We start from the raw sequence: 27,812 nt of genomic DNA on the forward strand, positions 1-27,812 counted from the left end.
ACTGTGCAACTCGGTGGCAGAATTAGCAATAAAAAGGGGATCTAGGGAGAAACTAAAATGCTAGCAGTGCTGTTTGTCCCCTGGCTCTGACCCCCTGGGCCCCTGGGGATGAGCCCCTGAGTGGCTCCTCAGAGCTCCCAACCACCTGCAGCCAAGACCAGGAGGTTAGGCAAAGGTCTGGGGAGTGAGGCCACACATGTGGTGGTGCAGGGGGATCATGGCCCAGAGCACTCGTGCAAGGGGTAAAACGTGACTGAATGTGAAGGCGCACTCTGGTGAGCGGCTGTGTCTACCTGGAGGAGGAAAGGCTGCAAATTCTAATTCCCACCAGTCTTCTTTCCAAGCCTTGCATCCAATGGGCTACACCTGCCTGAGGAATCTTCCTTCCACTTTGCACAAAGGCTGCGCTAGTGGCCACCCTGTGCCACTTGAACGCTGATCACCAGTTCCGACGTTGGGATGGGGGCGGTTCTTCCACAATGAGCAATTCTCTGACACCAGCTGGGTGTCCTACGACCCAACTCAAGTCTGACTCTACTTACCGAGAAAAGGCATCAAGTTAAGGGTTCGGTTCTATAACACTGTCCCCCCCCCCCCCAACTTCAGCGACCAATCACGAGTCCAGGTTGTCAGCAGCGCTTCTGACCAGCTACAGACTGGAGTTTCCAGTGACCCCTCCTTGGGATCTATTAATTTGCTAGAGCAGCTCACAGAACTCAGAGAAACATCTTCTTACTGGGTTGCCAGTTTATTGCAAAAGGGCAGAGCTCAGGAACAGCCAGATGGAAGAGATGCGTAGGGTGAGGCTTGGGATGTGGTGCAGAGCTTTCACACCCTGCTGAGCAAGTCACCCTCCCAGAACCTCCATGTGTTCAGCAGCTCGGAAGTTCTTAGAACCCCGCAGTAGAGGTTTTATCCTTTAGGTGTGGTTGATTAAATCATTGGCGGTTGGCTACCAATTCAACCTTCATCTGTCTCCCCTCCCTGGAGGTGGGGGGCGGGGCTACGTGGAGCGGGGGGGCCCAACTTCCCAACCCTCCAATCACAGGGTTGGTTCTGCTGACAATCCGCCCCCATCCTTAGGTGGTTCCAAAAGTCACCTCCCTGACATAACAAAAGACATCTTTGTGGCTCTCATCTCTTAAGAAATTCCAAGGGTTTCAGAAGCCCTGGGCCAGAAACTGGGCTGAAGACCACATATCTCTTTATCATGAATCACAATATCACGGCAGCACCAAAATCAAGCGCAAAACCTGGTGAAACTGGTTAAGTTTCAACACTTTAAAAAATAGAAATGAGTGAATTGTTGCATTGTCTGCCATCCAGATCTCTTCACTTGTCCAGGACCCAGCCACAAACAGCGGTTAAGATGCTGAAAAGCCACCTCATGCCCACGTAGTGGAAGTGTGGGGACACAAAGGGGCAGCCACCCCTCTAAGTACCATGGTTTTGTGTCTGCGGCACAGAACAGTCATGCCACGGAGACTTGGTGGTGGAGAAGCCAGCACAGTGCCCCCCCCCCCCCCCCCCCGCCCCATCATCTGGCCCTCAGCTCTCACCAACCACACCTCATCCCACCCTCCTTGCTCTCCAAGCCTCCTTCCTCCCCTGAGCCCACCAAGCCCCTCCCACTGTGCCATCGCTCTCGCTCTTCTCTTGAGTGCCTGGCACTCTCACTTCATTCAGGTTCCTGCACAGATGTCGCCTCCCCTTCCATGTGAAATTAAATTCCCTAACATCTTGGTCTGCTCTTTTCCATTGAACCATCACAACATACTGCGGCAGATATGTTTGTCTGATTCCTCAAATAGATGTGAGCTCCCCAAGGGCAGGGATTTTGTGGGTCATTGACTGTTGTACCTCAATACTCAGAACAGTGCCTGGCATCTAATAGATATTCCACAGACATTTGTGAAAGGAATGAGTCCTGAGTGGCCAACTCACACCACCATCCATGTACTGCTGTTCAGTGTATAGTCATCAGAAGGTTCCCACTGAAGAGCAGATACTTTAAAGATTTCCCTTGTTGAAGAGTAACTTCCTCTCTCTCTGAAGAAAGAATCACCACCACTTCTGGGGTTCAGAAGTGCATGGGAGGGCCCAGAAGACCTGAGACCTCGCTAGCCTGGGGACATAAATCAACCCTGGGGCATACGGAGTGCATGGAAAGCACAGAAGGGAAACTCTGGAGCTCTGTTGGGTACATCTACTCTATAACATGAAGTGTGCTTCCAAGAAAACCTCCCTAGATACCATTAGTGTCTATAACTCATTTCAGTGATCAAATCTCCTGTCTCTTGACTCATACCCCACAGGCAGGCACCTCTGCCTCATAATCCTTCAGAAGGAGGAATCTAGTTTTGTCCACTTGGCTAACCGGGATTAAGAAGAAATCGCACCATTTCCATGGAAAGTTATTCTGGATGGTACCTGTGCTCACGGTTCTCATGAGTCTTGTCAAGCTTTGTTCCGCCAGAGTGAGGTCCATGAACTATCAGTGTCAGCATCACACCTGAATCTCTGAGAAAGAAACCAGAGAATCTGCTAGTCCAACCAGTTCTTGGGAGGTCAGATGCACAGTCAAGTCTGAGAATAGCCATAAATGAGTTTAAAAAAAGGTATAAAGTTTCAGGGATGCGAGATGAAGATGTTCTAGAGATCGGGCTGCACAACATTGTACCTAAAGATAACAATACTGTATTGTCACTTAACCTGTTAAGAGAGTAGATCTCAGGTTAAGTGTACTTACCACAATAAAATTAAAAAACAAAACATGTGGGGCTGCTGAAAAGCCCTTATTGTCCCTGCAGAACCCAGGCCCGGCTGCCTCTGGTGCCAGCCATAGAGTTCAACCGGGATGAGCAGACCAAAGAACTGACACACCCTACTCCCACGTACCCCTTACCACTGGGGAAAAGCAGAGTGGCACCCAACTGGTTAACTTTTGCTAAGTGGCCAAGTGAGGTGGGAGGAGGGGAAGGAGTGGTGGGGGCTGGCTGGCTGCCGGAGGCTCTGGGTCCCCAAACTGGCTCGTCTTCAGCATCCAGGGTGTTAGTCACAGGTCCTGGAGGGTGAGCAGAAGTGCAATCTGGAGTGTCCCAGGCCCCTGGGCAGTATTCCCAGAGCCCATTGACATCCAAAATTAATCCTACCCAGGTGACAGTATGACTACCCAGGGATTTGAATTTTTTTTTTTTTTTTTTTTTTTTTTAGCATTCAAAATCTTTTTAATAACAAGGCAGGATCTGGGGTTAGTTTTTGTAGCCTCGGCTGGCCCTGCGGCCTCTGGCGCGCTCCAACTTCCGGCCCTTGGAGCTCACTAGGGTTTGGTGTGGCCGCGTGGGGTTCCTGGCGCCTTGCCAAAGTGTCTGTACACCTCTCGGCCCTTGCGTGGACTTGCAAGCCTTCTTCTGGTTTGTTTTGTTTTGATTTTAATTTTGAAAGTAAACCATTCTCAAAATTGGAATATTATTAGTGAAGGGTAGCCAAACAAAAGAGAGTAGAATTTGCATTAGTAGAGCAAAATAAAGAGCCATTGCTGGTGTCCATGGGCTCCAGAATCCGTGGCTAAGATTCTGAATAGGATCAAGCTGGATTCACCTGCTCAGTATCTCAGATTTTCTTTTCACGTGGGTAGATCAATGAGAGCTATCCCTGCAAAACACACACACACACACACACATACACACACACGACAAGCTCTGCTCTCAGTGTTGCTTTGACCCCGTCCCAGGCACTCCTGTCCTCTGAACAGGTAAGATACCCTCTGACACCAGACACGTACCGGCAAGAGGATTTTAGGCTCCACTCCGAAAAGAGGAGAATGGGCAGAGGTGTCAGGGAATGAGAGAGGCTTTCGTAATGTGTTAACATTTTCAAGATCAAGCCTAGGCTGTACTTGTAATTTCCTTACTTGTCTGCAGATCCTCTCGTTCTCTGCAGTGGTAAACAAGCAATGCCAATAGAACTCACTTTAAATACTAAGCCGTTACATTCCACTCACTGTGGGATTCTAGTTGCAGAAATATAGGATGTGCGTATATACACACACATAGACCCCGAGATGCATCTCAGAATGATTGTAAGATTATGCGATCATTAGAGAAACAAAGAATTTGTGTTATGGTCATTTCCTTTGTTCCAAACACTGACTGGTGCCTCCCCATCTGTTCTCAGTTTGACTCTGTGGCCGATATATCTGATGTGTCAAGCAACGTTACCCTAAAAAGTTACACCATGCACTTTGAGGTACCTCTGTGTGCTGCATGAATGCATGAGCGTTTGCATGATGTGTTGACTGCACAAGGAAAAGCAGGAACATTTCATTGATTGGTCCAGCTAAATCAAATCTCAGATGTTTACAGCAGCCAGGTTTTCTCATGGCACATTCTCGATTCTTTTATTTTTTTTATTTTTATTTTTTATTTATTTTTTTAAAAATCTTTTAAAGACTTATTTATTTATTCATGATAGGCATAGAGAGAGAGAGAGAGGCAGATACATAGGCAGAAGGAAAAGCAGTTTCCATGCCAGGAGCCCCATGTGGGACTTGATCCTGGGACTCCAGGATCATGCCCTGGGCCGAAGGCAAATGCCCAACCACTGAGTCATCCAGGTATCCCGGCACCTTCTGGGTTTTAATCACATGGTGCCTTTGTCTTTCTGACGTTAATACGAGACCTGATTTATGTTGAAGGCTGAATCTTATAATGAATAGAAGAATATGAATGAGAAGAGAAGGTGGGAAGAGTCCACTTCCCTGTGCAAATCCAGGAATTTAAAAATCTAATACAGGGATCCCTGGGTGGCGCAGCGGTTTAGCGCCTGCCTTTGGCCCAGGGCGCAACCCTGGAGACCCGGGATCGAATCCCACATCGGGCTCCCAGTGCATGGAGCCTGCTTCTCCCTCTGCCTATGTCTCTGCCTCTCTCTCTCTCTGTGTGACTATTATAAATAAATAAAAATTAAAAAAAAAAATCTAATACAGCCGTGCTCATTTGGCAACCATGAGAGATCACTATTAACTTTGCTCTGGGAAAGCAGAGATCTCAAGACAAGCTCTGTGGTGACCCATGAAGGGATTACTTTGTTAACGCAACCATCCATCTCCTTCCCCCAACCACTTTGCAATGCAGCAAGCCCTTGTGTACCGGACATAAGAGCCAAAGCACTAGCGCATGAACTCCCCAGGTGCTAAGAACACTGGGTGTCTAATATGACTTTATCATCTCACTCTTACCACAATATTCTAGAGAAGCTAAGTTCTGCAGGAGGATGTGGAGTGTTCCCTTCATTGACAATGTGTGACACACAGTCTTCTGTCTTATTTCAAACCCATTTTCTTTACATTGCTCACCAACAGCAACTTTCTTTTCAGGGATTAGCCGATACCAAAATCCCCCACTCTGGGACACCCGTCAGTATTAGGAGCAACCGGAGCATATCCGTACTTCGGATCCCAAGTCAGAGCCAAATAAGCCAAACCTATTCCCAAGGCTCTCTCCACCGCAGTGTCAGCCAACTCATGGACCTTCAAGACAAGAAAGTCTTGGTTGATGACTCGCTGTGGGAAACCATCATGGGCCACGATAGTGGACTGGTGAGTTGATTTCCTTATCCAGAGCCTTAAAAAAAAAAAAAAAAAAAAGATTTATTTATTTGAGAGTGGAGGGAGGAGAAGAGGGAGAGCGAGAATCTCCAGCAGATTCCCCACTGAGCCCAGAGCCCAAAGTGGGGCTCAATCTCATGACTCTGAGAACATGACCTGAGCCAAAATCAAGAGTCTGAGGCTTAACTAGCTGAGCCACCCTAGAGCCCCTCCTCCAGAGCCTTTGATCAACCTTCCAGAATACTGGTGAAAAGGTGACATGGAGCTTTCTGTACTTCTTTGATGCTGCCTCACAGCACCTGCAGCACTCTGACCATTTGCCCATGTATTTTGTAATGACCTACTTTACTAGTATTACTACAAACTGTTTGATGAACTGGGGGTGGAAGCTTTGTCTCATTCTTTGAGCGTACGATAGATGCTCAGAAAACGAATTTATGAGTAAGTGAAGAGACACACAGGCAGAAGGTGACCGGGAACACTGGAATTGGCCTAAAAGAAAGAAAAAAAGAAAACTAAAAAAAAAAAAAAAAATCACCTTTTCCCTTCTGGTTGGTGGTTAGAGGAGATATAATAGTTCTTTTATTTATTTTTAATTTTTATTTATTTATGATAGTCACAGAGAGAGAGAGAGAGAGAGGCAGAGACACAGGCAGAGGGAGAAGCAGGCTCCATGCACTGGGAGCCCGACGTGGGATTCGATCCCGGGTCTCCAGGATCACGCCCTGGGCCAAAGGCAGGCGCTAAACCGCTGCGCCACCCAGGGATCCCAATAGTTCTTTTAATAGGCTCCATGGTTCTTTTCCAAAAAACTTAGAAAATCCTGATAAAGATATTGCTGTTTATGAACTTCACCTTTCATAATTTCAGTCCAGTGGATACAGATAATCGACTCTTTGAAAGTTAACCTCATTATTATGTAATATTTATTTAAGTCCTTAGAGGCTGAAATGGACAAAATCCTAGCATTTCTACCAACCATCAAACTTCTGCATTATGCCAACTACCTAGAGACGTCTACTGGAGAACCATTCCTCTGAGGCAGCGAGCTAGTAGAGATAGCCAACCAAGAACCTAGCCCTCGCGCTTACTCCTCGGAGGCTTTGGGACCCTTCCACTCATCTCAGTTCTCACTTCTCCTTCACTAAAAAGTCAAGGACTTCCATGAAGACTCCTAACTAATGGGAAGTAATAAAGCAGGTTTCCTGGCTTCAGGTCCCAATTACAATGAAAAATATTCATTTTGAAACTGTGGGCCTGCTTGATATTGTGATGGCTATGGAATTCCAAGATTCCATTCCAGACCCAAAGTTTCTAAATGGCAGGAATAATTATATCAGGTTGAAACATAAGGGATTGTTAATTGATCATCTTTGACACGCACAATGGCAAGTTGATAGGAGACAACATTACACGTCGAGGGCTTAGATGCATGTGTGTCCTTACCCGAGGATACACAGTAATTTTTCGATGGAATTGGGATCTTAAAACCATCATTTGATTACAGAGCCCCCAGTCTTCACTGTTAAACTCTATGGCCAACTTTGCTTGCAGTAGCCAACGTGCAGGGCAATTAAGTGAAGGCTTTTGACGTTGCCAATGCTTGGAAAACCATCTGCTCATTATAACATTATACGTAATATTACTAGCCCTATTCAATAAACACAAGACGCAGTGAGAGAGTGGGAAGCAGCGGAGCACAGCAGCATGCATTCCATGTCTCCTGCTTGCCCTTTGAACTAACTCTTAAGTATATCTGCGTTCATATATAAAACACATAAATATAAAATAAAATATAAAAAATATAATCTCCCCACTTTACAGATGAGAAAACTGAGGCTTATAAAGGTTAAGGTATGGCACGCAGTAACACTCCAGTGCCATTTTGGATCAGCCCACGGTTCATGTGTGCATGTGACGGGATCCTATCCACAGGGCAAACTTAAGGGCAGTGTCAAGCCACGGCTTAGTTTTGAGCGTCAGGTAGGTATTAGCCTCAATGAAATACTTTCTGAGCACTTTTTATTTTTTTTATTTATTTATTTATTTATTTATTTATTTATTTATTTATTTATTTCTGAGCACTTTTTAGATTGGATTGACAGAACTGTCAATCAGTGGCAAACACTACTGACAGTGAACGTCCTAACCAATGACGATTGGCTTCTCTTTCAGTACGTGGATGAAGAGGACCTGATGAATGCCATCAAGGGTTTCAGCTCTGTGACTAAGGAGCACACCACGTTCACCGACACCCACCTGTGAGAGATGGAACCTTGCAAGACATACAGCTGAAGTGCCTGCTGCATACTCCCTCCCTCTCGGGTTGTCACTGACCGACACACCGCATATGCTGAAAAGCCATTGCTTTTTTTTTTTTTTTTTTCTGTAATCCTTAAAAAAAAAAAAAAAAACAAAAACAAACAAGGATTGTTTTTGAAATTGTTCTTCCTTTTTAGAGGCCTGTGCTTTTCTGGTGATCTGAAATAAGGGGTACTCTCAGTATGAAAATACTTGTTTTGTGGAAGCTCCATAAGCATATAATTTTCACTTGGCTCAAACAGTGACTCCATTGGTTAAATGAATAATTAGGGACACTTGCAAATTGGCCCACAGTTGTTACAAGTAAGGGTAGTTACTAGTTTAAAACAAAGCAGGGTTTTTTTTTTCTTTCTTTTTTTTTTTTTTTTTTCTGAGAGGATGTCACTGCTGCTCCTTTTGGCCCCTTATTCCCATGCAGTGACATGATCCTGCAAGAATAATTCTAACGGTCATAGCTACAAAATAAAATCCTAGTTTCAGGCCAAGATGAATCTGTTAAGAAAAAAAAAAAAAACTGCATCGGGTGAGACACACTGGACAAAAAGTTCAATTTAATGACAATGTTTAGGGATATTTACCAACCTTAATTGAAAAAAAAAAGTTAAAAAAAAAAAGTTTCCACCAAACTTTTGACAGACCTCTGTTCTTGCATTTATGAATCTTCTGAAAAGGCCGAAAGAGCTATTTCCCACATATTTTACACGGTGTTGAAGCTCCAGTACTTTCCATAAAACTCTGTCAATTGGCTGAATACCCAGTAATACCGACCAACATCTTCAATTTAGCGTCTTCCACTGGGAAACCATTGTTCTATTTGCATTATTTCATTAGCCTTTGTGGAATTTAAAAAGGAAACTTTTTGTGTCCCTTCCAGTTTTGAAGCCCTGTAAGTGACCATTTCCATGTAAACACAAGATGCTCATAAGCACACCCACGTATAGCCTATGTGTCTAGGACTCTACTGTACCCCTTCATCTTCGAGAACTCACTATTGTAGCCCTAGGGTCACTACGCGCTGATGAAATCCCATAGTCCCAATTTCCATTTCTGTCACCTGCTCTATTTGGATTAGTCGTTGGTGAAAGTCCCACAGCAAGGGAGATTTTTTTCCCCAAGTCATCAAAATAAAATGAAAGGTATTAGTTTGTTCTTCATGGAAAACAATATAACAACAACAACAACAACCACCTGTCTTCCTTATTCTTAAAGGTCTACTGAATGACTCCAGAAAGCTGTTTTGTATCTATAGGTCTCCTACATTGTTCGGAAGGATTTTGTGAGTTAATCCAAAGGGACGTAGATTACCCCAAAGCTGAACTGGCAAAAATTCGTAAAAAAAAAAAAAAAAAAAAAAAAAGGGATAACCTTATTCTGGTTCAACACAAGTCAGATTGTGGGCTTCGGGGTTACGGGGACTCTAACCAAATCTGTGGAAGAACAGCTCCTCAGATCGATGGACTCCCGACAAAACTTGCCAACTCTTAGTGTCAAAAGCACAGACCAGTATTAAACAGAAGTTCTGCTCCCTTGTTGGAACTACTATAGGCAAACAAATCTGAAATAACTGTGCACGCTGGGCAGTGGATGTACAAATTTTAAGACTTTTTTTTTTTCCTCGCCAAAAGTTTTATACATTCTAAAATGGAAACACAGGATTGACTAATTTTTACTGGTTTTAATTCCATTTGTTGATCCTGGGTCAAGTGGGCATTGAAAGCTGGCACAAGTGAGCCTTCACCACGGCTGAGTTTCTGATTCACACGAGCTGCCTGAGGTATAGAGGGAAAAAGTGGTCTTTTCCAGTCAAATTTGCATCTTTATCCTTGGTGTTCTCTTCTGCAAATACGAGTTGCTAGTCACAGGTGGATTTAGGAGATTGAGGTCTTCCTCATTTTGAAAAATTACGTACCTTTATCACGGCTTGTAAACTTAACACAAATAGAGAACTGGGGGGATTTGATATTAAATCATTCTCCACTTAATCGAATTAGACATTTAGTTATGAGTTCATTTAGCTGCATCATTTACATTTCGATCCCTAACTGGACAAAAAAGCCTGGATGGCTCCCACCAAGGACACTGCCCCCTGCCACACTCTTAACCTTACTTTTATGCATTTCAGAGAAGCCCAGGATTTTGTTATTTTAAACGGTATTGTGTGCCAAGCCTCATGTAAGCGTAGACTCATCCCTAGAGATGAGTCCATTGCCTGCCACACGGCTGGGCATCGGTGTGCTCCAGAGTCGAGAGCCGGGGATGGAAAACAACGTAGAAGAACTCGTGGGCTGGAGCCATAGGCTGTGCCCAGGGACTGTCCTCCTGGCACCACTTCTCCTGTACGGAGCAAACGGCGAGCAGTTCTCTACAAATCGCTTTCAACTGGTTCTAAGTCTCCTGACACAGGTCTTACCACTTGCAGGAGCCACATTCTCGGCTTCAGAACTACTGTTACTCCTGAGGTTAGCTGTTCGGTAAGAGTGCGCAGCGATGTTTCTAGAAGCTCTGTCAAAAACTGTACTTGGACATGATCTGTTGTCATTTCCACTAAATGGAAAACCTCAATTTGAATTTGTCAGTGTACCTCATGCTGATCTAAAAATCATGTTGGCATCAGTATAATTCAACTTGAACAACCTGTAAATAAAACATAGGCCGGATGGAATAACTCAGTGATAAGAACTTAATTATGTCACCAATGAGTAGTTTATTTCCAATGCACAGATATGTAAATTCATCTCAGGACAGTTTGCTTAATTTTTCAATGTAAACAAAGTTTGGGGGATCCCTGGGTGGCTCAGCGGTTTAGCATCTGCCTTTGGCCCAGGCCTGATCCTGGAGACCCGGGATCAAGTCCCACGTCGGGCTCCCTGCATGGAGCCTGCTTCTCCCTCTGCCTGTGTCTCTCACGAATAAATAAAATCTTAAAACAAATAAACCAAGTTTGGTTTCTGAAACACTAACAGCTCATGATGATGAAGGGGAGCCCATTGAAGAAAACAGGATGTTCTCGGTACTCTCTCAACTATCGGATGTACCTTAGTCAACTGTGGTGCTTTTTTTCAGAGGGGGAGTCCCACCCACCAGATTCGGATTCAGCAGGTCTGGAGGGAGGCCTGGGCGTGTCATGTGCACACACAACCTGAGGTGATTGCGAGGTTATCCGTCTAGATGAGAAGGTCAGGAACTAGAACACAGTTGAAACGGGCCGACTTGGCTTCAAAAGTTGGCTTGGTAGCTGACGAAGCCTTGTGGCTACGTTACTTCTCCTCAGTGATCTCATCTCGGAAATGAGGGTAACAGTACCCACCCAACTGGCATGACAGTACTTCTGAGGACTTAAAAGTACAGAATTAGTTGCAAAACTCATCATGAGAATTAGAATTCTGTTCTCGTTCTTCATCAAACACGAAGTATATGGACTCAGCTCAAGTTTTTTCTTTCGGTCACAAAAACCCGAATGAGGTAGGTGTGAGGAAAATGCGTAGGCCTAGCAGGGATAATCTGCTCAAGGTTACAAAGTGCCAGAGTAGCCTCAAACCCCTGCCACAGGTTCAGACTCTTGTGAGAGAAAAAAGGAGATCGGACTCGTGGTACACTGCAACCCGTGCTCGAGTGGGTTGCCTTTCTATGGGGATTTACTATAGAATAGTTTCCCCCAGCCCCTCCCTCAGTCATGGCCTTTCACTTTTGGAAAAGGCTGGGTAAATTCGACTTTTTTGTTCATTTTCTTACTTGCCCACCCACCTTCTACATGACTGATAATGAGAAAGAAGGCTGGAGAGGATGGCAAATCCTTAGTAATAAATATGGCAGTGATGTTGTACCTGACGCTTCCCCTAGTGACCATGTAAGGCAGCCTTCATGCACGTTCCGCTCTCTCCGCCCTCCCCACTTCTTACCTCGGAAAGAAGACACGAACCAACTCCTGCAGGTGTACTTCAAACAGCATAACTACTCTTTAACCGAGAACACAGAGTCTTAATCATTTTTATTAGACTTAATTGATAAATAAATACAAGAGAAGTGTTGTGAAACCACTAGCAATATAGTAAACTTTTAAAGAATTTATTTCAATTTCACTCACTTACATTTCTTGGAAGGGGAATATATACATTATCCACCAATAAATGCTTAATGCTTTAAATTTACAGTTGTCCTATTTGCAGAAACTTGAAAATTATTCCAATGAAAAAAAAGTACAAAAAATGTTTGTTGTCACAATTCGAAATATATCTTAAAATAACATTTGTACAGCAGCCAAAACCTTTAACCAAAAGTTGAGAACTGCAGTCTCAAAAACTTAACAAAATGGCCACATTCATACTTAATAATCTTCGTTATTAACGGCAGCGGGGGGGGGGGGCATGGTGGCCCCTAAATAAAACAAGACAGACAATTAGTACAGTTTTCCTTCTGGACACTCAAAGCTCTAGCCTTGATTATTATTTTTATTTCATCTGTTCAAACACAGACAATTACTCCAACCTTAAAGAAAGTTTAAATGGACTTTGAGTATTTAATGTTGGTGACACTTGCTAAGATTTAAGAACTCCAAGAATGAGAATCAGAAAATGACCGAAGATTTGAAAAAAACACCAAAGGGACTGCTTACTACACAGTGTAATCTGCTGTTCAACATCAATAGTGTTTTTGAATTCGATATTTTTTCACAAACATAGCACCTCATTAAATTACCTGGTAAACACGTGGCAATCATAAGAAGTGTTGGGAGACTATCCAAAGAGATTTAATGTGATTCACTTAACATAACAATGCGAGACAAATCTCAAGCATAACCAAGATTAGGAACACAATCTGTTGGTCCCTATGCCTTTAAAGACGCTCATCTTATTAAGACTTGGTACTTTGCTTCCAAAATCCAGAGTAGCTAAACACTGAAATGGACTCTTGCTTTACAAATGATCTGTTAAATGCACTTGTAAGAAAAAAAAAAGAATCAAAAACTTTCCAAAAGGTCAAAAGAGATAAAATTGTTTTCTCTCCTTACTCCAGGCAATTCTGTTAAAAAGAGACTCCATGAACTCCAGTTTAAATTTGTCAAGTTTTGGTGTAAAAGCTAATGTACTGAAATCCAGTAAAGTTATGAACTTTCATCTAAATTAACAAACAATTATTTATTATTTTGGTGAGTTTTCACAAACTGTACTCTTGACCTGAAGAATCGCTTTTTTTATGCCGAGGAGATGGAGTGGTCTTCGTAGGAGATGGGGATGCAGTACCGGGTGAGTCCGTCCCTCCGTCAGAAGTACTCGGTGATGACGCCAGGTAGGGAACTTTCTTTCTTCCCAGGAATCCTCCTCCTTCAAATCCCCCTTTCTTCCGCAACTCCGCTTTATTTTCATTTTCTTCTTCTGAGGACCTTTTCTTGGATTCTAGACCTTCAGCTATTTTATGCACTTCCAATCCACCATCTGATTCTCTCAAACTTTTCATTTCTGTTCCAGGAGACTTTCTCTCTGACACATTACAGTCCCCTGTTGCCCGCTTTACTTCTGCTTGTATGGGCCCAGAGTTACCATTTTCAGGGACAGCTCTTTCTACATTTCTGTTCACATTACCAGTCTGGAAGTCCCTGTAACTGTGAAAGCTCTCAGTTCTCCTCGCTCTTGCTAATAAAGGGCTCTCTCTGTAAGGCCTCATGGAACCGTATGTCGCTGCTTCATGGGTGGCTTCATGGTGCTGGAGCTGGAGGCTGAAATACAGTTTTCAAAAATTATAATTCAGATTTCTTCCTGGGATTTTTCAGGGGCACATCTCATTAATGACCAATGAAGAGACATTATTTGATTATACGCAGAGTGACATATCCTTATTTCTACATATAAAAATTTACTTAAGTACTCTCTATGTTATATACTAGTGTGTGTGCAGGTGTGTATTTGTGTATCAAATTACCAAAGCAAATAATACATCATACATATATTCAGTCTAGCTGGATTTCTGAATAGTTGAAAAAAGCTAGGGAGGAGAAACTCTTTAAAACCAAGGAAGAACTGATATAACTTAATACATGGTCTTTAGTTCAAATTTTGGCTTTTTTTTTTTTTAAGATTTTATTTATTTATTCATGAGAGACACACAGAGAGAGGGCCAGATATACAGGCAGAAGGAGAAGCAGGCTCCATGCATCGAGCCCAATGTGGGACTCGATCCCGGGACCCCGGGATCACGCCCTGAGCTGAAGGCAGACACTCAACCACTGAGCCACTCAGGCATCCCAAATTTTGGTTTTTTAAAATGTGCTCTAACTAGAAGATATACTATGCTACTATATTAAAAGTGCAGAATAACTAAATATAAGATTAGACAGATGATGTAATCCCTTTAATTAATATGTCCCTAAGGCAATAGGAACAAAAAAGTTCCATATACAATCCAAGGTGACATGTGGTTTTTCTAATTTCCTTTAAATAAACTCTTGATCACATAATAGGCATCCAGATTGGCAGTGATTCACAAAATAAGTTAAAGGGAAAAATATTTTTCTATCAGATATGCTTGTAGATGAGAAATTAGAAAAAAAATTTTAGAGTATCAACATAAAGTCTGAATTAAAAATGTACCTTGAACAACATGGCTTTCAACAACTATGTGATTACATCTTAGCCAATTTCCCAAAAAGCAATCAACTGAACTTATGAGGCAATATACAACTCTTTAACCTACCTAGAATTTGATTCACGGAGACGGCTGTGTTGAACCACAGAAGTTGCTGGACTGATGTTAGGAGTAGCACAGCGAGATGTGCTCAGATCACACTGATCCAGTAACTTGAGCAGCTCTTCTTCAGTTGGACCACCTACATCTTAGGAAAACACACACTAATTACCATCACTTATGTCAAAAGCTTACCCTGTGACAAACAACTTTCCACATGGAACCTACCCTTATCTTCACTTTTGTTAACCATATCCATAGCAGTGGTCAGATCCCACATCTGAATGCTGCCATTTGTATGGCCTGTGAACAAGTAGCGCCTTGGCCGGGAGCCCATCCTACTGGACCCCTCACATTCTCTCACTGTAAATGAGGATATTGTTGTACAGTCAACAGCCTGGATCTCACAGATTCTGCAAAAGATATGTAGTTGTAAACCATGGGGAACAAATAACACTTTATAATTCAGATTTTTGAAATTACTTACTTACTTATGAGTATTCCATATATGTAAAACATTTAAAAAGCTCAAGGCAGGTTGACAAAAATAAAATTCAAGCCTTATTTCTTTGAATGTAGAACATAGGCTCTTATAAAACAATGTATTTAAATAACTGAAATAATGCAAATAATTTAAGTCAACCTTAAAAGAAAAACAGAAAGAACCTTAATGGGAATTGAGTAATTCTTTAAAAGAAAGTTACAAAACTAAAAAGGCAGAAAGAAAGAAAGAAAGAAAGAAAGAAAGAAAGAAAGAAAGAAAGAAAGAAAGAAAGAAAGAAAGAAAGAATCTTGAGAAGTCATTTAAAATTTATGTGCAAATTTTAAGTCTGAAACCAAATCATTCAATAGGTTTTTAAAAAAAAAAAAAAAGAAAAAGAAAAAGCTGCATGGAGAAGTCTAAGTAGCAACCTTCATTAGGATAATATTCTTAACTTTTTCAAAGCATTTTTAGGGTTATTTCATTGATTTTCATAAAGATAAAAGAACCTGAGAAAGAGCAATTATTATCCACATTTGACAAATTAGGAAACCAAGAAATAATGTTAGCAAATGATCTGCCAAAGTCAAGTAAGAGTTGACTAAATTGTACTTGATTGAATTATTTATCCCAGACTACTTCAAAACGAGGGGGCTTATTAAAAAAAAATTAAGAACAATTAGTACCAGGCAAATGCAAGGTCAAAAAATAAAGGAGGAAGGGAAAATCCTTCTCAATATGAGAAACATAAAAGTAGAGTATGAAGCATAGCTGAGCTTCCTAGCTGGCAGGGCAAAAAAATGATAGGCGAGGGTTAATTATTAGATGCCTACATACAGTGATAGAGGCTATCCTAGTCTCATTCTCAATCTAAGAGAAACGTTTTCAATATTTCACCACTGAGTATAAAGTTTACTATAACTGTTTTTATAGGTATTATATTCAGGTTAAAAAATCTGTCATTTTGTCTTAAGCACTAAGGTTCCTTTAGATTACTTACACTTAAGATAAAGTAAAATAAAACAATATACATCTATGTGCTTGACAACAAACATGATTTCACTTTTTGTTTTTCCCATGGGCTAGATTCCTTAGAATTACTTCTTCCTTTAAAATGTTGACAAAGTTTTTTCCCTGCCCACTTTTTTTTTTTTTTAAGATTTATGTATTTATTTATTCATGAGAGACACAGAGAGAGAGAGAGAGGCAGAGACACAGGCAGAGGGAGAAGCAGGCTCCTTGCAGGGAGCCCGACATGGGACCTGATCCCTGGACCCAGGACCACGCCCTGAGGTAAAGGCAGCCACTCAACCGCGAAGCCACCCAGGCGTCCCCGCTGCTGCCCACTTTCAAAAAAACCTGTTCATTTAACTTCTCACTATTAACAATCTGACCTGTCTTTAAACAGAAGCTCTGCTTCACATCAGCTTCATAAAGGGTTGATTTCCTATTTAATTCTACAAAGCAATTTCTCATTTTCATAAACGTTTCCTCTGGAATTGTAAATGAAAATATTATAAAATTTGTTTTGTCATACAGAGATCATAACTGATTAGAACACACTGCTACTATATAAAGTTACAGAAGAGGGGCGCCTGGGTTTATGACTCTTGGTTTAGGCTCAGGTCTCCGGGCCATGAGATTAAGCATCTCTCATCATGCTTCACACTCAGTGTGGAGTCTGCTCAGGTCTCTCTCCCCCTCCCTCTGCCCTCCCCCTCCTGCTTGCACTCTCTTTCTCTAAAATAAGTAAATAAATCTTTAACAGAAAAGGAAGACATTAGAATTGAACAAGGATATGAAATACTACATCATTATAGGATGTTATGCAGCAGTTTTAATAAGTGTTTGGCACCCACCTTCACTGAATATGCAGAGAACACAATAAATCACAAAGATTTTAACATTTCTCAAGATGATAATTTAACTTCTAACTACATTGCAGGCTTCTAATACATTTTCTTTTAAAACAAGTGACAAAAAGATGGTTTAGTACATAAAAATCATTTTCTGGAATCCGTTCATTTTACAATTCCTGATGACTACTGCAATGGACTTTGTTGGAAAGAAAATATATCTCCAAGAGATTATTCATTAAAATATTAAATTAAAGATCATATGCTGAACAATATCAGCAGTGTTAGTCACATTAATATGAAAACCCATAACCTCCTTAATGACTTCTCTTAGGAATTCTACCGTTTTCACCTGTTTGGCATGCAAAAAATCCTATGTTTTTAAAGAAAAGAAATGTATAGCTCAATCTGAAGCTATATGTAATAACTAAAAAGAATTAAAATTTCACTCAAATGGAAAAGGAAGGGGAAACTAGCTTCTATTGTGCATCTGTTAGTGTCAGGGGCTACACAAGATTATTTCCGGTTTTTAACTCATTTTATCTTTTGACATCCTTCCAAGGCAGGTGAACCTTATTTTATAAAGAAACTGGGGCTCAGGGAAATAAAGTAACAAGTGAATTTATATAGCTAGTAAGAGCAAGTGCCAAAATTAGAATTTAGTTCAGCTGTCTGCCATCAAATTCATGGGCTCTTGCTCTATCCTGGTCCTTCTTAACTGTCCACAGCATCAGTGAAAATCTTAAATAAATCCTAGAATATAAGCACTAAATAGACTGCCTTGATTTTAAGTTAAAATGATCACAAGGTAAGGACTAGATTTCTTTCTCCAACAATTTGTTTCTGGTAGTACTTATATCAATACACCAAATCATTCAATAGGTTTTTTAAGACAAAAGTTGCTTCTGAATATAATACCTCTATAGTAGTAAAGTTTTACCTTTTCCCAGTAGATGAGAGTCTTACGAACAGTTTGTTGGTAATGGGAACAACTTTCTGGATAAACACCTGTTGATCATCTCGCTCTCCGAAAGGCCCTTGGTCAGAAAACAGACAATGTCAAAAGAACTTAACTGAAATTCAGTTGGTTTCACTGAACAAAATGGACGTTAATATCAATACCAAAGGGGGGGAAATTTTTTTTTTCACGCCTATCAATATGTGGCATTGTGTATTCCATGTCCAAGTCAGACACGAAATGCAGTACTCCAAGTACTCCAACTTGCATTAAACATTTTCAAAAGAAATACGTAATATTTCGAGTTATATTTTATGCAGTAAGGTTGTCAAAGCGGAAGGCATTAATTTGCATAAGACTACATGACAGTACTAGAATGAGGCTTGTTAAAATATAGGCTCTACATGTAGTATCTTTAAGAACGTGCTCAGTTTCTTGTAACTTCAGAAAAAGGATATATAAATAAAATTACTTTATGTATGGATTTTACTTTTTTTGCAAAGCCAAATGCAAAATCTCAAAGAAATAAAGTGCAACTTCATTACACAGAATTTACTTAATCAGAAGCCTATTGCATCCTGCAAAGTTTTTAATCTAAAAAGAAAGATTCAATTATTTTTACGTGATTGTACTTGGCAAGGCAGGTAAATAGCTCATGTTTCAGAAAGATTCTGAATATGAAAAAAAGTGTTTCGGGCAGCCCCGGTGGCACAGCAGTTTAACGCCGTCTTCAGCCCAGGACCTGATCCTGGAGACCCAGGATCAAGTCCCATGTCAGGCTCCGTGCGTGGAGCCTGCTTCCCCCTCTGCCTGTGTCTCTGCCCTCTCTCTCTCTGTCTCTATGAATAAATAAATAAAAAATCTTAAAAAAAAAAAGTGTTTCATATAAAACTTAAAAATTCTAGTAATTCTCGTTATCACACTCATTAGCTAAAATGCCAACTCATTATTCACAAATAGTATGTGATATATGATATAATTTTACCTTATATGAATCATACCTCATTAATAAATGGAACCTCTTGATTAGCTAGCAAATACCCATATTATGCTTACCATGTGCCACAGTAAATGCTTTGCAGGTAACTCATTTTAATCATCACGATAACCACATAAGGGATACACTATTATTATCTTCATTTTACAGATGAGAAAAGTAAGGCATCAAGAGATTAGTTAACCAAAGATCTCACAGGTCCTACCTAGTGGAATTGGAGTTCTCACCCAAGATGTCTGGCTCCCCTCTAAGCTATACAGTTGCTCAGTTACTGGACAATTTTCTGAAGTCTGATTCTATTGAGATGAAATGATAGTCCTCATTTAATAACCCGTAACCAAAGTCAAAATAGTGATGAATAAAATAACTAAGAATGAAGGCTCTGGAACTCTTCTCTTTTCAATCTTTACCTTCATGCGAGATTCTCATGTAACTTTACTCTTCATACCTCAGTTAATTATCCACACCTCCCTCCCACTTAAAGGTTCGCCAACTCCTCTCCCCAAATTGGCTCCTTTCATTCAGAACACAAAATGTTCTCGGGTGTTGGCTATCTTCAATGGTGAAGAGGGGAGGAGAGAATCAGAAAGGTGGTGGGATGCTTGGGCAGCTCAGTTGGTTAAGCATCTGCCTTCAGCTCAAGAAATGATCCTGGAGTCCTGGGATCAAGCTCCACATTGGGTTCCCCGCTCAGATGGGGGTCTGCTTCTCCCTCTCTCTCTCTCAAATAAATAAATAAAATCCTAACAAAGAAGAAAGATGGCCTCTCAACCTCTTGCCTTCTAATTAGCTCCATTATTTCTTCCTTTCATGACTGCCTCTAGTATTTGTTACTCGTCTGGCCACTGCAATCTAGATACCACCCACAGCAGCCTCTGAAACCGGACTTTCTATTCTGTTCCAATAACCTGAATGTCTACCTCTTAAAATATTTTTTTAAAGAGAACTATAAAAGGGGGGGAAAAAATCTCCCCACTGTCTTTCAAATATTTTACAAGGCTGTTGTAATTTACAGGGCTGTTTCCAAACATGTCCTCTCTGATCTGACCTTCCATGATCTGACTCCTGCCCTTCCTCCCAGTCTCATGTCCTACTATCCTTACCCACAAACCAGTAACTAATGATCTTGACATTTTCTAAACTTGCCAGGTTCTCTGGGCCTCTTTCCTTCCAGCATGCTGTTTTCTCTGCCAGCAATGTCCCAATCCTAAAACATTCTATACCTACATGTCTCAGTTCAAGTCTTAGTTCAAACATATAAGACTTCTAGTAAGTGCCAGTTTCTGTTAATGTTAAGTGGGGATAATATACTTCATAAAATTGCCAAGAAGAATAAATGAGACGGTATGCTACAATACCTAGCATGGAGACTAACACTACCTCCCCTGGGTGCCTTGCCCCATGCAACTGTTTACGTTTTATTCCCAGTCATCACTACACTGTAACTTGAGGTTCACTGCATTTTTTTTTTTTTTTTTTTTTAAGATTTCTAACGCTTGGAGCAAAGGCACTCAATACAATACTGTTGATGCTACAACTTAAACCTCTACAATGTAACATGTCAATTATATCCCAATAAATCAGGAAAATAATTCATTGAGGAGATAAAACTAAACTTCCAGTGCCTATGTCACATAGAAAAGTGGGTCACAGGGCACCTGGGTGGGTCAGTGGTTGAGTGTCTGCCTTTGGCTGAAGTGGGGACCCCGGGGTCCTGGAATGAAGTCCCGCATCGGACTCCCTGTAGAGGACCTACTGCCCCCTCTGCCTGTGTCTCTGCTCTGTGTCTCTCATGAATAAATAAAATCTTAAAAAAAAAAAAAAGAAAGAAAGAAAACCGAGTCACAGAGCAATTGTTAAAATCAACAAAACTGAATGTGTTTCTTTTTCTTCTAAGTAGCTTGTATTGTTTAAAGATTAACTATTTTGAAATCTATTACTGTGGGAGCATATTCTGGATGGACATACATTTACATGTTTCACACAAAACAATTCTAACAACTCTCATGTACTCCCTTTTCTCCATCAGTGCTATAATTTCTGCTTATTAAAAAAGGGATCAGAAAGGCACATGGGTCAATGAGCAGGCCCTGCAGAACTATTAAAAGTACAGTGAGATACAATGTATATATGGTAGAGATTCTTCCAAAAGGGTCCCTGGGGAAAATGATGGGTCTCTGTGAAGACTGAGCATATGTGTGAGTATCCATATGCATGTGTCATATGGTATACTGAGGGACAAATCAAACCAATTTTGTATACTTCTGCTGAAATCAGAGCATATCGATGGAGATGTACTATATCATTTCCTGAAAGCCCTTACAACACCATCAAAACAACTGCTAGCGCATAACACCATCAGCTCTTTCCTACCTTCAAATTTTATTTTCAGATTATTAGCAATAAAAGAAAAAAACCTTCAAGTTTCAAATGTGCATAGCTATCGTGGCTTTTAATAAAAAAAAAAAAAGCAGTTAGCTTTGGAGACATTATTTAAATAAGGAAATGATAAACAGATGAAAGCTTTGCTCTCAATTTTTAAACAAAAATTGCCATAATTTGTAAATTTATAGAACTAAGTAAGCAACACATTAAATTTCTGTTTTAAATGAGTTTCAAAATTAAGTTGAATAATTTATATTTGAAACTCATCTTTAGGTTTCTATCACAGTTAACATACTACTTCTGCATTGCCCACAAAGTATTTGAAAATGCCCCCAAATGCCTGGATGGCTCAGTGGTTGAGCATTTGCCTTTGGCTCAGGTTGTGATCTTGGGATCCTGAGATCAAGTCCTGCAACAGGCTCCCAAAGGGAGCCTGCTACTCCCTCAGTCTGTGTCTCTGCCTCTCTTTATGTGTCTTTTATGAATAAATAAATAAAATATTTAAAAAGAAAGAAAAGAAAATGCCCCAAATTATCTAACCCACCTATGTCATTTCCAGAGGAATAGCTTCCATGACTTTCTGTCTCCTCCAGAGACAATATCTTGAATGATGCTAAAGGAGTAGAACCTGGCTGAGTAGAGATCATTCCTCTGAATCGTGTTACTGTCCATGTCCGGACGTGATTATTATCTGCACACACTAGGAAAGAGAACAAAAAAGTTGTTACATATAGATTATAAAAACACCAACAAAATCACTTTTATAAACACATTTTAACTTTTTAAACTGTGTTCTATATTAAATAGATCATAGCATATTTTGAGTGGCAAATGACATATTTATCCTAAAATGATACTTAATCTGTACTTGGCCAACAGAAATGAGAACAGAACACAGTTTACCTTGTTGCAAATATAAGGTATGTAAGTAAATCTATGGGTCCTTATAAAAGTAGCCTGTATAGATGTAAAAAGGGTTTTTAAAAAAAAGTGTGTGCAAGAGAAAAGATGCTGAATATTATTCTGTTCTGTGGCTAAACTACATAGTAAATGAATTGCCTAGTTTTTTTTTTTTTTTCCAATATCACAACTGCTTCTGCTTATGTTAAATATTAAACAAGCTAGATCATGAGTTCCTGAAAATTTACTGATATAAATTACACTTGTCAAAAAGCTTGTATTGCCTACTCATAGTAAGAAAAATTAAGGACTATTTTTAGATAAGAGAGTCTGCATTTAAGAAACTATTTTTTGTATAAGAGAGTCTAGCTTTTTTTCATGTAGGTAACATTAAGAGGATACATGTTGAGATATCTAACAAGTACCTGACTTCTGCTGTTTTCTGATCTAAGTAGCTACAACTTCAAAAAATTTAAACCAGCAACTAATTTACTTTTTAATGCAAAAAAAATGTACTTTTGTGACACGCTTTAATAAAAAAGTGTCCTTTTTAATGGAAAAGTACGATTTATTTGGATTCTAGAGCATGTGTTATTATCCGCAATGAGCTATGATCTCACCAATAAGTACTAGGGAAGTATCCACACTTGCCTATATACACACCTTTCCTACTGGGCAAAATGCCAGAGTTGCAAATTTTAAACAAAACTTTAGAAATTTAATTTTGACAAACAGCAATAAAAATTCAAAGTATACAACTGTTACTTATGTAATAAAATTCCCATGTCTCAGGATGCCACTTTCTGGTGAAAAAGGAAACATTTAGTTCTAGGCTGTTTAATCAGCTTCATGGAAAATAATTTCCTGATTTCACTATTAAGCTTACTAGGATTCAGAAAAATAAAAAAATAAAAAGAAAATACCGTAAACACTTTTAGGTGATTCAATAGGCAATTATGGCTATTTTGTTAAAATTAATCATTAAAGTTTTTATTTAAGACATGAAAACTAACACTATCAGAGAAAGAATGTACATATGCATTGATGTCCACCAGGTGGCAGGACAACGTAACTGAGTATACATAAAATACTGGACATTTTTCTTGAAATATTTAATGTTAAAATGTAGATTTTAACAGTTCTCTGGTACCTCCTCCTGCAATAACATCATCACCATCAAAATGATAACAATTACTACTGAGTTTAAGTATGGTCATTTAAATGTCACAATAAGAAAAAATAAAAAATAAATAAACATCACAATAACCTTGCAAAACCGTCTTATTTTCTCACAGGATCAAATTACCTCATTTTACATTTTATTCTGCATCTTTTATGTGTCAAGAAGTATGGTATGTGTTGAGAACAGAGTAAAACAGCTTCTGCTATTATAAAACTCACATTCTAGAAGAGAGAGACACATGATACCCAAGCAAACAAAGCAAAATGACCCAGTGTTAAGTCTATGAAGAAAACAAGTCAAGAGGATGACAGAGAAAGTGGCCTGGACAGATGTTTCGCCAATCGAGCCGGGATGGCCTCATGATAAGGTACTGGAAATGGGATCTGAATGACAAGAGTGCAGCCAAACAAATATCTAGGGGTAAAACACAGGCTAATGAAAGGAAGTGGTGCAAAGTTCTGAGGCAATTTTAAGAAATGAAAAAGCCAAAGGGTTAGGGTGTTGTGAGCCTAAGGAAAGTGACAGGAAGGGTAGGGAGGAAAAGAGGCTTGACAAGAAGACAAGACCATAGCAGGAAGAATCCTATTAGTTAAGTGACCTGCATTCATCAGGAAGCCATTGGGAACTGGATATGGTTTACATTTTTAAAAGGTATTTCTGGCTCTCTGTACCACAGAAAGGCAAGAGAGGAGGAGGCCAAAAAACTGAGCTCAGTGATCTAGGGGAGAAATGACAGAAGCTCCCAAGTATGCCGGCAACGGACACCGAGCATCAGATTTGGGACATACTTTGACGCAAAGCTAAAAGGACTTACTGATAGATTACACACTGGTCGGGAGGAGAGAAAGGGAGGAACCGCGGGTGGTTCTAGGTCTTCAGCTTGAGGAAATGAGCAGATGGTGATATTGTGGACTACCATGGCTTCTGAGGGAAATATCAAAAGGACTCTTTATCCAGGTTAATCTTGACACGTCTACACAACCAGAGACAGACACTAGATATTCAAGTTTGGAACTCTGCGAATGGTCACAGGTGCAGAAAAAAGTCTAAGGGTCGCCAGGAAAACTATAGACAAGGAAGAATGGAGAATCAAGGATAGAGCTCTGAGGAACCCTACCCTTAGTACCCAGGCAAAAGAGGAGGAACCAGCAAGAATGGGACAAAGACTCCTCAGTGAGGGAGGTGAGATGCTTTATGAAAACCAAAGAGGAGACAGACTGTTTCGGGGGAGGGGGGGCATAATTATCCTCAGAACAATCTGACTTTATACTCAAAACAATCAAATACCAATAAAAGCACACCCACCCATCCATGGTTCCATTTAGTGCTCACTCAGACTGGAAATTAGTGAAAGGTGCATCACCTTTTAATATAGAATAGTCTTCATATAAACAAACTTGACAGATGAAAATAAAGCTTATAAAAAGTTTAAGTTAGGCAGGAACTGATCTACAAAAGATTTAATGTAAAAGCAAGCTCTACTGATACACCTGACTCAAAATAAAATTAAAGCCTTTTAGAAATCTTCAGATAATGAATCTTATCAATAGAATTTTACTGTGACCATCATACTCTGTGTGTCATACTCATTGAGCTTAAAAATCTGTGTCATCTAAGTATTTAATTAGTATCTACATTTTTTTAAAAAAATCTAATTAAGGAACAACAAAATCATGAAAATGTAATTTTCTTCAAATAATCTTTTTATACATTCTACTAGTTTTTAGTATTTTTAGAAAATGATGAGACGGGGATCCCTGGGTGGCGCAGCGGATTAGCGCCTGCCTTTGGCCCAGGGCGCGATCCTGGAGACCCGGGATCGAATCCCATGTCGGGCTCCCGGTGCATGGAGCCTGCTTCTCCCTCTGCCTATGTCTCTGCCTCTCTCTCTCTCTCTCTGTGACTATCATAAATAAATAAAAATTAAAAAAAAAAAAGAAAATGATGAGATAACAAATACACACATAAATCTACAACTTTAGCCTTAAACCTTAAGACAACATGACCAAACTTATATTAAATTCATACTTGGCAAACTTTCCTAAACCTCAATAGGATTATTAAGTATTTTAAAATATACCATGAGAACAAAATGCTAGAATAGAGCGTAAATAAAAGATACGGTCAACTCTTGCCTAAATCCCTGTAATTACAACCAGGCAAAATTTTTTAAAAAATTCTTAAAAGACAACATTTCTTCATTTATTCAACTTTTCTACCATTTCATTTAGTATGTTTTTCTGTTTATAAAGCAGTGCTTTTACATTCTTTCCATTTGTAGGAGTCTAGAAAATTACACACAGGGCAACAAGGTTTTACAGGAGGCAGACCTCGTCACCAGTGCTTTACCTGATACAAGGTGCTTCTCGGACAGCATGATTTTTGTAACAGGACTTCGGTGAACTGTGAAAGTCTGAAAAAGCTGCGGGCCTGATCCCACGGTCTCGGGGTGCTGCACGATCACTCGCACTGCTCCAGAGCTCGTACCATAGGCAATCTCAATCCAGTTACCAGAGACACCTACACGAAGTCAGAAGTTGAGAGGGGGCATATTAGAGGATGACAAGAAAAAAAAAAGCTGCCCTGTGATAAAAGCAGTAGAGCTGGATTCAGTGCTTTTATGAGCCCCAAATCCAGCCTGGCAAAGACGCTGTACTAAAGTCATTATTTCCGTTACAAATCATTTCCCACGCCTCCCTCCCAGATAGACCCGGGCTGTCTGTTAGGCTCTATCACAGCAACTACAACCCCACTCCTCGATTTCCAAGTCTCTCTCTACTCATTATTGATATAGACTAAATCACAACCATCTTTTTATTTATATCACCTTACAGGGTACCTGAGACATGGCAGGTCAATAAATGTTTAAATAATTAGTAAATCTGCCATGCTAAGAATGCCACTCACATAACATAGTATTCCTAGAGCAATATTCCATATCATTTTTAGCCTAGGATGACCATGTGTTTCACTTTTACTTTTGCTATATAACTGATTCTTCAATAATTAGGCACATACCATTTAACAGATTCAAAATACTTAGCTCTGAAACAAATATACCCATTACATTGCCTACATCATACGGTGTCTCTTCTATTATGTACAGCTCATTGTGTCAAGTTCACCTGTGACTTTTTTTTAACAAAAAAACCCAAGTGTCCATATTCTACCACATATTTAAAGAAAGAATGGAGGTCAGTGACCCATATACTTAAGAAGGTTCCTAGATAAGAACCTTTTAGTTTTAATCGTTGTTCTTCCTGATTCACCTGAAGATACTTGACTCAACAGAGAAAGAGCAGTACCACAGGAAACACTTCTCATGACCTAAAAGGGGACTCCATCCTCCCCCTGCCACTGCAAAAGAAGTTCTTTCCTTTCTTTTTAACTAGATTGAAAAAAGCAGCACACCTCATTCTAGAGCAGAGGTCAGCAAACCTTTTGTAAAAGGCTAGATGGGAAATATTTCAAACTTCCCATTCCACACTGTCAACTGTTGCACAAAAGCAGCCAATGACAACATACAAGACTATCAACAAAGAAAGTAGTTTAGGGACTCAGCACAATATAGTTGAAATCCCACTGTAATTTTAATCAAAATAATCTGCATACAGTACAATATTTATTTCACAATGAAAATGATTTCCTTCATGAGTTCAATAAAATGATGATGTTCTAGAACACATTCAGATTTATTAATATTACTGGACACATGTCAATATTTCCTGTAACTCTTTTCATGATAGATAAACTTTAAATTCTACATTTATGTTTTATCTTTCAATGTAGAATATAAAAAATATAAAAATTCTTAATAATTTACAGAACAAGCTTGTTAATTAATTTCATTGCAATGGCCTCTGAAAGAATGAAAGCTACAGATAGTAAATCCTCAAATAAAATGTCCTTTTCTACAACAAATTATAAGTTTTCCAAAGAAATAAGGCAATTTCCAACAGAGACTAGCAGTCTAAGTAAGAGCTTTCTCACTTCTGTTTAAAAAAATAAAAGCTTCTAATTTCAAAACAAAGTCAGCTACAATAAATAGGAAGGTAAATGTGCAGATCATTATTTTAATAATTTAAATATAATTCAGAAGAGGAAAAGTTCTAATTTCCCATCTCAACTTATGCTCGTTTATGGGTCATGTTTGACTTCAACACAAATATAAACTTTAGACTAAGAGATGATATCCTTCCAACTGCAGTTCTCCGAAAAAAAGGACTGGGTTAGTTTTAGTATAATAAGCCAATAAATGAATATATATTCCCAAAAACAGGTCAAGAACTTGTAAGAAGTTTGCCATGTACTAACTTGTTTTGGGTGTGAGGTAAACACTGAGCGCAGTGATGGCATCATTGGAAGGATCGTGATAAAGCTCAGTTACAAGAAGATCATTGTCCTTCATTCGCAAAGGAAACTTCTGCATATCTAAAAAATTAAA

The 27,812-nt window shown here is 39.8% G+C and overlaps 2 protein-coding genes across 4 annotated transcripts in view; one reads left to right on the forward strand and one right to left on the reverse strand.

Moving 5' to 3' along the window:
- Positions 1-12,942, forward strand: part of USH2A (usherin) — a 693,391-nt gene extending 680,449 nt beyond the window's left edge. The window contains exons 70-71 of the mRNA XM_077886665.1: positions 5,378-5,599; positions 7,784-12,942. Of these exons, the coding sequence (XP_077742791.1) occupies positions 5,378-5,599; positions 7,784-7,873 (312 nt within the window). The 3' untranslated portion in view covers positions 7,874-12,942. The remainder of the gene's footprint in view (positions 1-5,377; positions 5,600-7,783) is intronic.
- The window catches only part of KCTD3 (potassium channel tetramerization domain containing 3), a 54,963-nt gene continuing 39,130 nt past the window's right edge, over positions 11,980-27,812 (reverse strand). For 2 of the 3 annotated variants that reach the window (XM_077886631.1, XM_077886633.1), the window contains exons 12-18: positions 27,683-27,799; positions 25,718-25,888; positions 21,830-21,985; positions 17,886-17,982; positions 14,837-15,021; positions 14,618-14,756; positions 11,980-13,643 (exon numbers count right to left, since the gene is read on the reverse strand). In XM_077886631.1, coding sequence (XP_077742757.1) covers positions 13,085-13,643; positions 14,618-14,756; positions 14,837-15,021; positions 17,886-17,982; positions 21,830-21,985; positions 25,718-25,888; positions 27,683-27,799 — 1,424 coding nt within the window. In that variant the 3' untranslated portion in view covers positions 11,980-13,084. The remainder of the gene's footprint in view (positions 13,644-14,617; positions 14,757-14,836; positions 15,022-17,885; positions 17,983-21,829; positions 21,986-25,717; positions 25,889-27,682; positions 27,800-27,812) is intronic. The other variant, XM_077886632.1, reaches the window with a different exon arrangement.

Source organism: Canis aureus, chromosome 38 (genome assembly GCF_053574225.1).
Source record: "Canis aureus isolate CA01 chromosome 38, VMU_Caureus_v.1.0, whole genome shotgun sequence".
NCBI classification, from domain to species: Eukaryota; Metazoa; Chordata; class Mammalia; order Carnivora; family Canidae; genus Canis; species Canis aureus.